At 47.6% G+C, this 13540-nt stretch overlaps 3 protein-coding genes across 3 annotated transcripts; 1 reads left to right on the top strand and 2 right to left on the bottom strand.

The window, feature by feature from the left end:
• Positions 1–683: 683 nt before the first annotated feature.
• On the top strand, positions 684–1674 carry LOC120895816 (N-alpha-acetyltransferase 20). Its single transcript, XM_040299475.1, has 4 exons — positions 684–884; positions 974–1089; positions 1162–1291; positions 1371–1674. Exons 1-4 carry the CDS (start codon positions 832–834, stop codon positions 1591–1593), a joined length of 522 nt encoding a protein of 173 aa, XP_040155409.1. The 5' UTR covers positions 684–831; the 3' UTR covers positions 1594–1674.
• Positions 1637–4024, bottom strand: LOC120895815 (protein crooked neck). Its single transcript, XM_040299474.1, has 2 exons — positions 3895–4024; positions 1637–3824 (listed from the first exon to the last, which is right to left on the bottom strand). The coding sequence occupies exons 1-2, from the start codon at positions 3928–3930 to the stop codon at positions 1698–1700; spliced, it is 2163 nt and encodes a 720-aa protein (XP_040155408.1). The 5' UTR covers positions 3931–4024; the 3' UTR covers positions 1637–1697.
• A 4506-nt stretch (positions 4025–8530) lies between these two features.
• On the bottom strand, positions 8531–10455 carry LOC120896744 (protein giant). Its single transcript, XM_040301145.1, has 2 exons — positions 10422–10455; positions 8531–10327 (listed from the first exon to the last, which is right to left on the bottom strand). The coding sequence occupies exons 1-2, from the start codon at positions 10453–10455 to the stop codon at positions 8820–8822; spliced, it is 1542 nt and encodes a 513-aa protein (XP_040157079.1). The 3' UTR covers positions 8531–8819.
• Between the last annotated feature and the right edge of the window lie 3085 nt (positions 10456–13540).

Below are 13540 nucleotides of genomic sequence, written 5' to 3' on the forward strand. Positions count from 1 at the left end.
ATATTGACCAGAATAAAAAAAAAAACGAGGGTAACGGAATACGTCGTTATGCTGTAACGCTGGCAAATGTCATATTCTCTTAAGAAACTCTATTTGATTTTTAACGGCTTTAAAAAACTGTTAATAATCAAATAGAGTTTCTTAAGGCTACTTGGGATGTTTGCATGTTTTTTGATTATTTACGAAAAAAAAAGTTAAATTAACGATACAGTTGATGATTTTGCTAGCCAGGAGATTTAAAATAGAGTAAATTAAAGTATCAATTTCATTTAAAACCCCCATGCGCCTCGTAAATATTGAATGTAAAAATATGGAAATAAAAGATTACTTGGTTGTTATCCTTAAATATGTAAAAAAACACACATTACATTCACGAAATAACATTATAATGAAATACTTGCAATATTTGTTCTCAATCTATGTTTGAATGTTAAAAAAGAACTAGCGAAGCTCCAAATATGTTGAAACAGTATATTAAACCTTAAAAATGTTGTAAATTAATTATATAAACAAGTTGAAACAACGTAGACAAAAGTTTGAATGGACCTTATGTCAAGTGATGAATTGTCACAATGCTCTTTATACCACCACCTGGTTTCTTGAATCCACCTTGGTTCGTCTTCAAGAATAGAATTTAGATACGTTTGCCCAAAGGTAAATTAGATCGCTTTGAAAGTGAACTAACTCGCTCGGTGATTAATCGAACCGTATCAACCGAGTTGACAGAAAGTGCAAAAGAAAAACATTGCCAGCCGGCTGCAAGAGCTCGTGCACTTTTTAGTTACTTACTTTTATTGAAATTTCCCAATTAAAAACTTACACCTAGCCAACATGACCACCCTGAGGCCCTTCACCTGCAACGATATGTTCCGGTTCAACAAAGTGTGCGTGCAAAGAGCTTGGCGATGCAGCGCATTCTGGTACAGTGCGTTCGCTAACGACAAGAATGTTCCTTTTCTTCCCCGCCCCACAGGAACCTGGACCCACTGACCGAAACCTACTGTCTTTCGTTCTACATGCAGTACCTGGCACATTGGCCAGAGTACTTCCAGGTGGCCGAATCGCCGACCGGAGAAATCATGGGCTACAGTAACGTGTAACTTTGAACGCATCCCACGAGTGTGATTGTAATGGAGAAATATTTCTACTTCGCTTCCACAGTTATGGGCAAGGCGGAAGGTCAAGGCGAAAGCTGGCACGGCCACGTAACGGCTCTTACCGTGTCGCCCGACTACCGACGGCTCGGCCTAGCAGCTACGCTGATGAGCTTCCTGGAGGATGTGAGCGAAAAGTATGCACGAGCCTAACCTTGCCCTGAGCATTGGTTTTTCGCTAAATCGCTTTTTCTGTGTCTTTTCCTCTTCGTCCAGGAAACGGTGCTACTTTGTAGATCTGTTTGTTCGCGTGAGCAATAAAATTGCCATCGAGATGTACACCAAGCTAGGCTACATCGTGTACCGGACGGTGCTCGAGTATTACGTCGGCGATCCGGACGAGGATGCGTACGACATGCGGAAGGCCTGCTCGAGGGATGTTCACAAAAAGTCCGTCATACCGCTGGAGCACCCGGTACGGCCCGAAGAGGTGGATTGATAACGACCCAAACGAGGCAGCGAATGTGGAAGTGAACAAAAAATAAAGTGCAGCTATTTATTACATTAGCTCCGCCGCAATAGTATGGGAAATCGGTAAGCATCTTATTCGTCCGCCGCTTCATTCGCTTCAGCGGATGGTTCTTGTTCTGCTCCGTCATCGTTAGGAGCTTCGTCGTTGGCTGGTTGTTCTTCCTGTTGCTCTTCCGAACCTTCCACCTGCTCAGTCTGGTTCGTTTCCATCGGTGCCGCCACCGGTGGGTCAGTGTCCTGCTTCCGCTTCCAGTTCTTAGCCGCCGCCAGCAGCTTCAGATTCGGGCGTGCCATTTCGTCCTCGGGGAAGAGGAAATCGAACACCTCCTCCCAGCCCTCCTCCACGCCCGACTCGGACACGATCTTCTGGCGCTTCTTCACCTTGCGCGGCATCCGTTCCAGCACCTTCTTGAGGGTTGCTTCGTCGCCGTGGTCGCGCTCAAAGTCCCGCCACGCTTCCAGCACCAGCACGCGCGACTCCTTCTCCGCCAAACCCTTCAGACACTCGTTGGCCCGCTCGTAGATGCGTCTTGCCAGTGGGACGTTCAGGCCTTCCTCCTCGTTCTCGGCGCTTATCTCAAACTTGGCGTACGATATCCACACCTTCACGTGGACGGTGCGCTCCAGCAGCCGTTCGTACAGTTGGCGCGCCAGCTGGAACTCGCCCTGTTGCACCTCGAAGTCGATGTAGCTTTTCCACAGCAGCTCGGGCATGTCGAGGCGGGGCTGCTGGATCGCCAGCTCGTAGATGGCGCGCGCCCGATCCGTATCACCGAGCAGCGACTCCAGCTCGGCAAACTTCATCCACGTGGTGCAGTTCTCCGGTCCAAACTCGAGGAACTTTTCGTACAGAATGCGGCACCGGTCGAACTCGCGCAGCTGTATCTCGAGATCGATGTACCCCCGAAAGAGTTTGTCCCGCGGGCAGCGTCCGATCGCCATGCCGAGCGTTTTGCGCGCGGTTTGCAAGTTTTTGCAGCGAATTTCGAACTGCGCGTACAGCAGCCAGATTTTGCTGAACGTAAACAGCTTGTGCGGTATCAGCTCGAGGCAGGTGCAGTAGATCTGTCTCGTGCGCTCGAGATCCTCCGTTTCCAGCTCCTCGTACAGTGCGTAGTTAATCCACAGGTAGATGTACCGGCGCCACAGATTCTTGTCCTTCGTCGGCGGAACGTTCGCGATCGCCCGCTCGTACGTTTCGCGTATCAGCTCGGGATCGTTCTCGTTCTCCACCAGGCGCAGATAGTCGAACCAGGCGTCGTAGTTGGTTGGATTTTCGTTCACCTCCTGCTCGTACTGGAACTTGCGCTTCGACACGATCACATCCTCGATGCCCGACCGGTCGCCGTACTTTTTCTCGTGTATCGTGTACGCCTTGTACAGTTCCGTCGTGCGATCCTTCGGCAGGTGGTCCAGCGCGTACTTGTAGATGACGCGCACGCGGTCGTGCTCCTTCTGGCCCTCCTCGAAGCGAGCGAACGCGATGAACAGCCGCTCGTCGGCGTGATCGTCGCCGAAGAACTCGATCGCCCGCTCGTACACAGTGCGCGACCCATTGATGAACCCGTGCGCCTCCTCGAACCGGGCGTACTTGATCCAGTTCTTCACCTCCGGATGTACCATCACGAACCGCTCGTAGATCGTGCGGGCCCGGTCGATCTCTTTGTAGCGCAGCTCGAAGTTGATGTACGTTTGCCACGCCTGCTCCTCCGGTTGCCATTCCATCCAGCGCTCAAACACCTGCCGGGCGCCGGCAACATTCTCCAGCATTTCTTCCATGTACGTGTACTTGTACCAGAACTGGTTGACACGCGGCAGTATCGTGACCGCCCGGTCCCACAGATTGCGCGCATGGTTCACCTGCCGGTGCTTCATCTCCATCTCCGCGTACTTTAGCCATATCGTAATGTTCCGATGGTCGTTATCGATCGCACGCTCCCAGATCGACCGGGCGCGCTGAATTTCCTTCTGCGACTCTTCCCACTGGGCGTACTTGATCCAGTTGCTGACGACCATGCGGTTTTTGCGCAGATTGTCCTCGAACGTTTTGCGCTTCCGCTGCTGGTAGTCGGCCAGCTCGGCCGCATCGGAAATCTTTTGCTTCGGCGGCGGTGGCAGAATTTCCAGATCACGCTCCTTCGCCTCACGCAGCAGCTGTTCAGCGGTGATTTGCACCTCCGCTGGTGCTTTGTTTTTCACCTACAATACCATTCGAATGGAGACGTGTTACAAAACGAAACTGTTGCCAAACGGCGCAAGCAATACGTACCTTTGCCACTTTGGGCATTTTCTGTGGTTTCTCCATGGTAGTGGATGGTTTTTGTTGAAATTTTTAACGCGATTCACCTGGTTGCGTTGCGTATGGCGCCGCTTCTGAACAAGCATCAAAACAAAACGACCAAGCTGTCAAATTCGCTACAGTGCGGTCCAAAATTTGCCGCTCGTTTGTTTTCCCAAACATCACACTCTTAGGTACCGCTCTGACAACTGCAGGAAAACCGGTTGTCTGTCAAACACATGCAACATGTTTGCTACCGGTTATATCGCGGAAATGCTGCGTTTATCGTATGTCACTGATTATAGATTGTTTATAATTGAAATATTGATTTGTTTTGGGGATTATACAGTGGAGCGCCGGTTATCCGGGCGCATCTGTACTCGACCACGCCCGTATACTGGAATACATAACACGGATAATGAGTCGAAATATATATTTTATCACAATTTCCTTATTTTTTTGGAAATTTATATTATGTTTTGGTTAAAACTAGGCAGTTATCATTAATTTCATGATTTTCCAATGAGAATATTTTAAATGTACCATGGTTTATAGCGTTTTTTGTTATGCCAACGTGCTGTGGTAACCGTTTTTTTGCAAATACCCTCCTCAGCACGCAATGTCACTTTTGTATTGAACTGTCATTTCTCAACAGCACGGATAAACGGACAGCCGGATAAAGGTATCTAGATAAACGGCCCGACACTGTTGTTTACAAAAAATGCTATTACCTTAAAAATCACTGATGGAACAAGAAAATTGCAACCAAACTGTTGTAAATTTTGCTTTGCTGGCGATTAAAGTTTGTTAATGTATAATTTGATTAAAGTTCTGTTACGAACATTTAAGGGCTTTTACGAAACTTTAAGAAAAATATGTATGGTTTAAGCTCATACTCATTCTGCTTAATCAAATTCAGCCAACATCTTAATCATAGCAGCCTAGTACCTTTCCATCCCACAAACCCTTCCGAATTGTCTCCTAGCGTGAATTGTGAAGCAGACCCCTATTCGAACATTGCTTTTATTACTACGCTATTGTCAGCGTGTGCATCCCGCACACGCGATTTTCGAACGGAATCACTTTTACTCAACTTTTCCTCAATTTCAACCTCATTACGAAGGGCAGCATCACCACTGTTATTAGTAAGGGTCGGATAATCTTGTGGTTTGGCCACGGAAAAGGGTACGCCATCCCTTCGATGAAAAAAAAACCCTCTAACAGACAGACACTTTCCCTCGCACTCGTCCGAAAGAAACCTTGTTCGCACCGCACACCGCTCACTCTGGTTCGCGCTCCGGCCTCCTCCGGCAAACCGATCGATCGATCAAGGGAAAAGGGTAGTGACGATAAAACGCGACAGGAATACGGAACCTTTCATCATCGTTGTCCTGGGGGCGAGCAGAGTCGCAATTGGTTGCACATCTACGGCCAAGCATCTATGTGCCAGCATGTGAAACAATGAGGAAACTTTCGGTATTGCAGACGACAGCTTCCGCCTCCAATCCGGCAAACGGTGCTCTGTGGACAAACACATAAACGGGGTTTAATGCGAACCAGGAAATGGTGCTGTCGGCGGAATCAGTCAGGGGACGCAGACTCTACTTACTGTTCATTCGCTGTATGCCCTCCATGAAGGGAAAGTGGAACGGGGAAGTTTACATTACACAGCAGGAATTGCATGCATCGCAACGTGAACGTTTTATTTGGAGGGGCCACCCTTTGATAACTTCGTTGGGGGAATCTTCCCTCATTTTTGCATCCAACAACGCGGAAGAAGGGTGAAAAGTAAAGTGACAATGAAATAAAAGATGCCCATGCTGAGGCTAGGCTTGAGGGCGATGCGCATTTCCACAGAAGAATTAAGCGAAAATGGATAAATTTTCGGAAATGAACAATGGTTTTGTTTTACCAAGTCGAAACAGATACAAAAATATAAATGAAAAATATAACAAAAATAAATTTAATACGTAAAATACGCAGGAGAGAATGGGAACGTATACAAGTTTAACTAAAACCAATAGCAAGATCACGATTCCGCCACGGATACAACACTGTAAACTCAAGGTAAAAGGATTAAATCTATCCCAGTTCACATTGGACGCAAAGTCACACAATAAAATGTCAGGCCATAGGCCATAGGCACACCATAAAATTTCTCCTCCAGCAACACTCCGGCCCGTAAACCCGCCGTTGACGGGGATGTGTCCTCGTTTCGGGCATATACATACATATTAACTTTACACCTCCTTCATTAACCCCACGATGGCAACCAAAACCAAAAATGGGAACCGCTTTACCTACGCCAATAAAATGCGAAAAGGTGGGCCGACTTGTTGACTTACCAATGTGGCAATGCGCGGAAAATAATAAAGTTAAACAAACGCTCATAAAACCGTATTGTACCGCCGTCCTTCCTTATTGTCACCAAGAAATCAAGATGGAAGGTAAAAGATTCACAAACTACAAAGAGTGTATGCATGAGAGAGAGCGAGAAAGACCGTGTGTGTGTGTAAGTGCAATAAGTGAGTTTGGAGGCAATAAACAACTAAAACGCCGCGCCCTACAAAGTGTGCATGAGAAAGGGAAAGGGTGGTAACCAAGGTAACGAAGGAATAATTACATCACCGTTGTGTGGATGGATCCGTCCAGCATCACGGCAATGACCAGTCGTTTATTACTTCACCCATTCCAAACAGGCACACATACAACACTACACACACACACACACACACACACACACACGCACACTGGAAGAATGTTGATGATGGAAACAATATTTGCATACCGTAACGAAAAGGATTATGCCGGACAATCGATGGACAGCATGGGCAGGGGGCACCGGTGTCTTAACTTCGTGAGCTGTGTGTCCTTTTAGGGATCTGTTGGTCCTTTTCTATGTTTTTTTCTTTTCTTCGAAAAAGTTGCATCTTTCATGTTTATCCCGTAAGCGAACCCCGTAGTGCCTGGACCTGGTCAAGGTTTGCTGTCCTTTGTAGCCGATTTTAGCCAATAAATGGCAAGATTAGGTAAAAGCGGCTCTAAAGCCGATGGACAACTTGAGTCCTTCGTCCAGCAAACGAAAGCAGTCGAAGGCAGGATCAAGCAAAACGGATTTCTTAGGTTCTTGTTGTCTAACCCTTCCTGTGCAGCGACCAGGCACGTCTCTCACTCTCTCTCACACTCTCTCATTCTATCTCTCTGGACGAAGCTGTTTATTTGCCTACGGAATACGGACTATCGCTAACTGACCATCGGAAATTTACAGCTTCAGCTCCAGCTGAGAGGTCATGGCACGAAGCTGACCCTACGGAAAGGGTTACAGTTGTAGGTTGGCAGTCATTTCAATTGTTAATGCACAGTACGACGTACGAAGTACGAATGTGAAACACTAACGTTGACTGATCACTTGTAAAAAGCGGAAAATTAGTACAAAATTGTAATGCTTTTGGAAGAAACCATTAGGCGGGTAGGGGGTTTCCGCACTTCGTTCGTCGCGTCCAGTGTTCTCTAGTGTTGCACTATCCTCCAGCAAACCAACACAGCGTTGACCGTTCTCTCCTTCCTCTCCCCGAAAGGGGTGGAGGGGTATGGTACGGTAAATGAAAAAAGAAAATATTTATTTAGCCCATTCCGTCAACCAGGGCCTGCTTTTCGCCAAAAACTCTTCACGCAAGCCGGAAACACATACGCCGACGCTTTTGAATGGCAAACATTACCGCCCTAGATGTTTTTTTTCCAAACGCTGGATGGCGTCTGAGTAGGCTTAGGTTTTTGCCGTGCTGTGTTGAAAAGACGCGACAGTTGCAGCAGCGGACATTGGGATGGCAGAAAGTAGCCGCCACCGCCGCCGCAAGGAACTGTTATGTCAACATGGCACAACAACGGTTGGAAGAAAGAAAAAACGAAATACATCTTTTGTTTGTTCTATTTGTTCACATTTCGTCCTTTGAAAGGGCGCTCAGACCGTTTTCTTTGTTTTTGGCGACAAGTAGCGACAACAGGATCGGGTTTAGTAGGGTTGTTGTTGTTGTTGTTCCGCAGTCTGCTTTGTGCATCACGACCACGACCTCCAAAAACCCTCGCTTAAGCACCGGAAGTCAAATGGGGAAGTTATCGCTGCAAAGTGGATGCAATACAAACAAAATTGGAAAATGTACTTCAAAACTCAAAAATTGAAATTGCAAAACTCAATATAAAGTACAGTTTGTCCTTTTAATCGTGGCCACCACGTGATCGTAAGGATCTTGCTAGTAGACTAGAGGTTTACTAGACTTTCTTTATACCATGCAACGGTATAATTGGTGTTTGCTACGGTACGGTGGTCTTCTTCCTCATCAAGGAATAATAAGAGCTTATATTTCTTAAATTTTTAAGCAATTTGTTTAATCACAAATACAACGTTTTACAATTTAGTGGGTCCATGTATCGTAGAATTATGTCCATGTGTCGAATTAAATAAAAACGCTGACCATTCCAGTCAAACCAATACGAGAGGTGGTATTGGACAAAAATGGACCAATGTGATCAAATTTTCATCGTCCATAACACCATAAAAGTGTTACCTCTAAAGAAATATTAATGTAACAGCGAACAACACGAATGTGGAATAAATTAAAACAAAACATTTTCTGACGAATGGTTTTTTCTATTTTCAGTTTTGCGGTTCTTACAAGCTAAATGTGCCTTAACTAGTGAATACTGCTTGCAGGTATCAGTCATCGAAGAGTCGAGGTGAGAAAATCCCCAAAAACACTTCCGCCTACTTTGTTACCACCCTTATTCTAACGCGCTGAATGCGTGCTTCGGACGATCGCGTCAAGCGAATGCATCCTCTAACCGCTTTCAGCACTTCACTGTACAATAGTTATTAATTCAACTGTGCCCTCTATTTACACACCCAATTGGCCAATGTCCTACGAAGCGGCAACCGACGTCGTCACGCCGTACAGTGCGAGCTGCTTCCGGGCGGCCGCCAGCTCAAACTTTAGCTCAATGTTTTCCCGCTCGAGAAACGCGGCCCGGATCGCTATTTCATCCTCCTTGATGCGCCGCCGGTCGCGTGACTTTTTCGCGGCCGCATTGTTCTTCTTGCGCCGTTCGTAGTAGGCCGAATCTTTCACCGATGTGCTGCTGGTGTTGCCACTGCTGCCATTGCTTGGTGCCGCTGCGATCGTTGCGCTTGACTCCGCCCCCGACGCATCCGACGAACCAATGACGTCACACGCCGCAGCAGCAGCAGCAGCCGCAGCAGCATCCTTGCACGATGGCGTCGTCATCAGGCGCTGATTGGTGGTTGCGACATGTTGCGCCATTTCACTGCCCGCCATCATACTACGGTGGTGCTGCTGTAGCAGCGCGCGATTCGAGCCCACGTGTTCGACCGATGGCGGTTTTTCATCGCACGATTCGGACGATGCGTCGCTCATCGCGGCGGACGGTGCATTGGAGGAGGACGATTTGCAGGAGGACGCGTTGGCTAGCCGGCGCATCTTCGGATTGGACACGGTCGGCTGGCCCCCGTTGGCGGCGTGTATCTGCTCCAGCATGCGCTTCCGGAACAGGTTGTACTTTTCGGCGGAGTTCGTATCGAGGATGGTGTCGCTGGCAACGAACCCGGCCGCCAGGCTGAGCGGATCGCGCGGGTACGCCTTGAACGGGCGGGACAGCTTACCGTCCCGGCCGACCACCATCGGGTACTGCTGATGCTGTTGCTGCTGCTGGCCGTCCTTCGGCACGGTACCGTCTTCCAGTTCCTTCGGCTTGCGCTGGCTCGAGCTGACAAGGGACGTGCCCTCCGAACCGGACTCGGACAGTGCGTCCAGTTCGCGCAGACGGATCGGGCTGGGAGAGAAGGGTGCCGGAGAGGTCTGCTGGTGCTGTTGCTGTTGTTGCTGCTGCTGCTGCTGCTGGTGATGGTGATGATGAAGCGCAGAGGCAGGCAGCAGGTACGCCGGAATAGGTCCAGCTCGGTGAACCTGCTGCAGAAGATGCTGCTGAAGAATGTCCGTTTCCGGTTTGGACAGGCCCAATCCGTGCCGATGGAACGCTTGCTGGACTGCCGGGGGGAGCTGCGCGCTCGGTGTGTGGTGGTGAGCAAGCTCATCGAACTGGAGCAGTGATTTGGTGGGCGACAGGCGACGAGCTCGCACCAGTTCGCTGTAGTTGAGCAGCAGTGTGCTTTCCGGGTTGTTCGAATCGGTCACTTCGCACTGCTGCGGGGAGCTGTGGTTGCTTGGAGGCGGCGTACCGGCCACCTCGCTGAAGCAGTGGTAAGCGGGCGAGGGTGTTTTGCGGGTAGCGTCCAGCGAGTCGCGCCGCTTGGACAGGTCCAGCACGCCGGAATCGGTCGACTGGGGTCGCCCGTTCGAGTCGGCCATTTTGGGCGATGCGGGCGAGTAGAGCGAGGGGCTGAGGCGCGGTTCTAGAATTGGGAGAAGAGCACATGGTTAATACACATTCAACTGGGTCGGAAAATCTTAAGCAGAGGATGCACAAGGATGCTATGGCCACCTTACCTGTTTTTAAGTCCATCATAAATTGAGCCATCATTTTCGCAAACCAGCGTTCGATTGGTTTCACTTCGCTCCAAAACACCACACAGAACGAGTTCACACAAATGCTTTCGAAAAGTGGTTCCGCACACACCAAACGATTCACCGTTGACGCTCTTTGACGCTTGCGTCCCAATGTCACTAGCAAGAAGTTCTTTCGCCGCTCGAAATCTGAATAGAACTGACCTCCGAACTTGACCACCGGTTTGCTTTTATACCGAGCGCAGGGCCATCCACCTACGCACCCCTCTGCCCCTTCCCATTACCATCCCCGTTTCGCCCACCTTCCACCATTGTGCCGTGTGCGTCCGACACCTCATCCTTTTCGTATTTAAATCGGCTGCCTGTGGGCAATTCTTTATTCCGCTTTCCCTTCCCGTTTCGCCTAGCAGGCTTTGCCAAAATTGCACTCGTGTGAAACCCTTTCCAGAAAGAGACAGTCCCCTACCCATCTGTGCCACTCCACTGCTGACCGTCGAGTTTGTCCTCCCTTTCGGCACCCTTTTACTCTCGACCAATCCCGGAAAAGGGACCGGCGAAAGCCGGGTAAGTAAAATGGTTCGCCATTCTGCTATCCGCACGATCAACGTTTTCCGTGTTTGTGTGCTGCTGCCTTCTCGCTTGCTCAACGGCTTTGCCATCTCTCTTGCTCTACTGCTTCCACGATGACATCCCTTTTGACATCTCGCTTCTTCTGCGTCTTCTACTATTCAAACATAGCAACCGCGTGCTTTGTTTACCGTCCAGCAGGGGCCCCCCCTTCTGGTGGAAAATGGATTCATCAGCTTCACACCAATGCACCAACACATACACACACACAGACACACACACAGACACACACACACAGACACACACGCAGGTACCAACAGCAATGTCAATCGCCCCGCATTTGCCAAAAAGGGTTCCTCCGCAGGGCTGGCGGCGGGTACGATGATGCACTTGAGTCGAAAATAGGAAACTAAACAAAATCGCACCGCTGCTTGCCGGACCGGGACCGGAATCGGAACAGTTAGGTTAGGGGTTCTATGGATTTGCTGAAGGTAAAAGGGAAACAGAGAGGTAGAAAGAGAGTAAGAGAAAGAGGGAAGTCAGTTACGGAAATATTTTCTCTAGAACGGTTCCGCTTCCGCATGCCAGCAAAAAGGGTTAGCTTGTGTGGGCGACTGTGTGTGTGTGTGTGTGTGGGTTGGATGGATTAATCAATCTGATTGCAGGCTATGGGCACATGGTTATTGACAGTTGCATTTTGGAGAGTTTTTGCGGTTACAGAATAGGAGAGATGGGTCGTGTTTCGACCATAATCAAACAATACACGCAATGAAAATGAGCGGGTTGTTTGATTAATAAATTTAATAAAAAGTCTTTGTCTATAAAAATGAAATTACAAAAAATTAACAAACTATATTTAATCATTTATAAAACTAACACTTGAGGGTCTAAAATAGCGGAGACATTGATTACATTTATACAAAAAAATCCAAAGATCTTCCAGGTTTAGTAAACTCTGCACACCTTTCCACAATTTGTGGACAATTGATAATAAAAAAAAACTCTTAAAACTTGGATTTTTTCCTTAATAGTTGGAAGAGTGTTCTTTATACAAGAGTAATTTGAACTAAAAAAAATCAATATATAAATAAACATTTTGCATCATATAAAAAGAAACTAAATTTAATGCATCAATCATCATTTAAGCTAACTTCACAGAAAAAAAACTGATTAATATTTTTCGTCTCTTTTGCCTGTTTAACGATGCTTGATGAATTAAGTACATTAAATTGATTAATTAAGCACGAAACAGTTTTAAACCAATAGGATTTTGATTCGATTATATGGTTCAATGTATCACACTTCATGGTTTATTATCTTGTGATATAAATAATTTAAATGAAAAGCTGAAAAATTTAGATAAAAAAGAATAACAAACTCTTGCAAATACTGAATGTTTGCTCTAAAATTTGTCGTGTAAAATATTTACTACCTAACATTTATTAGCAAAACAGTCACGTGGGCCCTAAAAAGATGAAGCAGTTAAAAAACTCTTAAACAATACAATTTTAAAAGTATTTCATCAAAATCTTAATAATTTGCCCAATATTTCCATACATGACATGATTTAGCAACGTTGCAAATCGGCCAAATGTAACACAAAAATGGCAACAGCTTCCTCTTCGTAATAACCGTACAGTCGCAAGGCTCACACACCCGTACACCCTTGCCCCATAAATCAGCTACATTATGCACAGAGAGCAAAGGGGGTGTGTCCTCAGCGAAGGTCCCGTTTAGTGCTGGGTCGCACGCAGAGAACGCCACGCGTCCCTTGCATCCTTCTGACCCTGATCGCCCGGGCCCGGGACGAAGGAAAAGGGGGAAATCGAGAGCTGGCGGCCTCGAACCTCGTACAAATAATAACAATAAACCCATAACTGCATTGCAAAAGGGGTTTAGCGCGTTTTTCGAAATTGTAACGCTCGACCTACTGGACAGGCATCGAATCCACTGCACACAATGCGCGGCCAAGGTGCCCATCATTGCACTGTGGCCCGGGATGGGAAAGGTCAGTTTGCGCCGAAATTTGTGCGAATATGTGGCCGGTTTAGCGAAAAATTGTCCCACCTCCACCTCTCCCGGTCCGTTTTATCCCACAACTCCTCCGGGGCGGTTTGCGGATCCTTTCTTGTTCGGCAAGGATATATCTCGCTCGGCAAGGATCAACACAGTAATTGTTGGCAGGTATTGAAATCGGGGTTTCGAGGCAAAAGGATTCGAGGATTTTACCTTCAAGAAGCACACAAAAAAGGGGTTATGGGAAAGTGTCCGCTCGATAACACCCACGGATGGACGAGTTGATGCTTAGGTTGGCCGCGCGTTGGTCGTGTGATTCGTGAGGCATGAAAAGAAAAGGAATGAAAAATGCTTCGCTGGGCCGAATAGAAACATGTACCTAATTAACGGCTCATTGTTGGGAGGCTGCTTGAAAAGGGAGTGAAAAGTAAAAAGAAGTGGAAAAAATGTGGATGAAAGTGAATGAATGCGCCCCTGGTTTCCTGTGGGAGTCGTGGGAGAAGTGGTTCTCCCGATTG

Source organism: Anopheles arabiensis, chromosome 2 (assembly GCF_016920715.1).
Source record: "Anopheles arabiensis isolate DONGOLA chromosome 2, AaraD3, whole genome shotgun sequence".
Taxonomy (NCBI): domain Eukaryota; kingdom Metazoa; phylum Arthropoda; class Insecta; order Diptera; family Culicidae; genus Anopheles; species Anopheles arabiensis.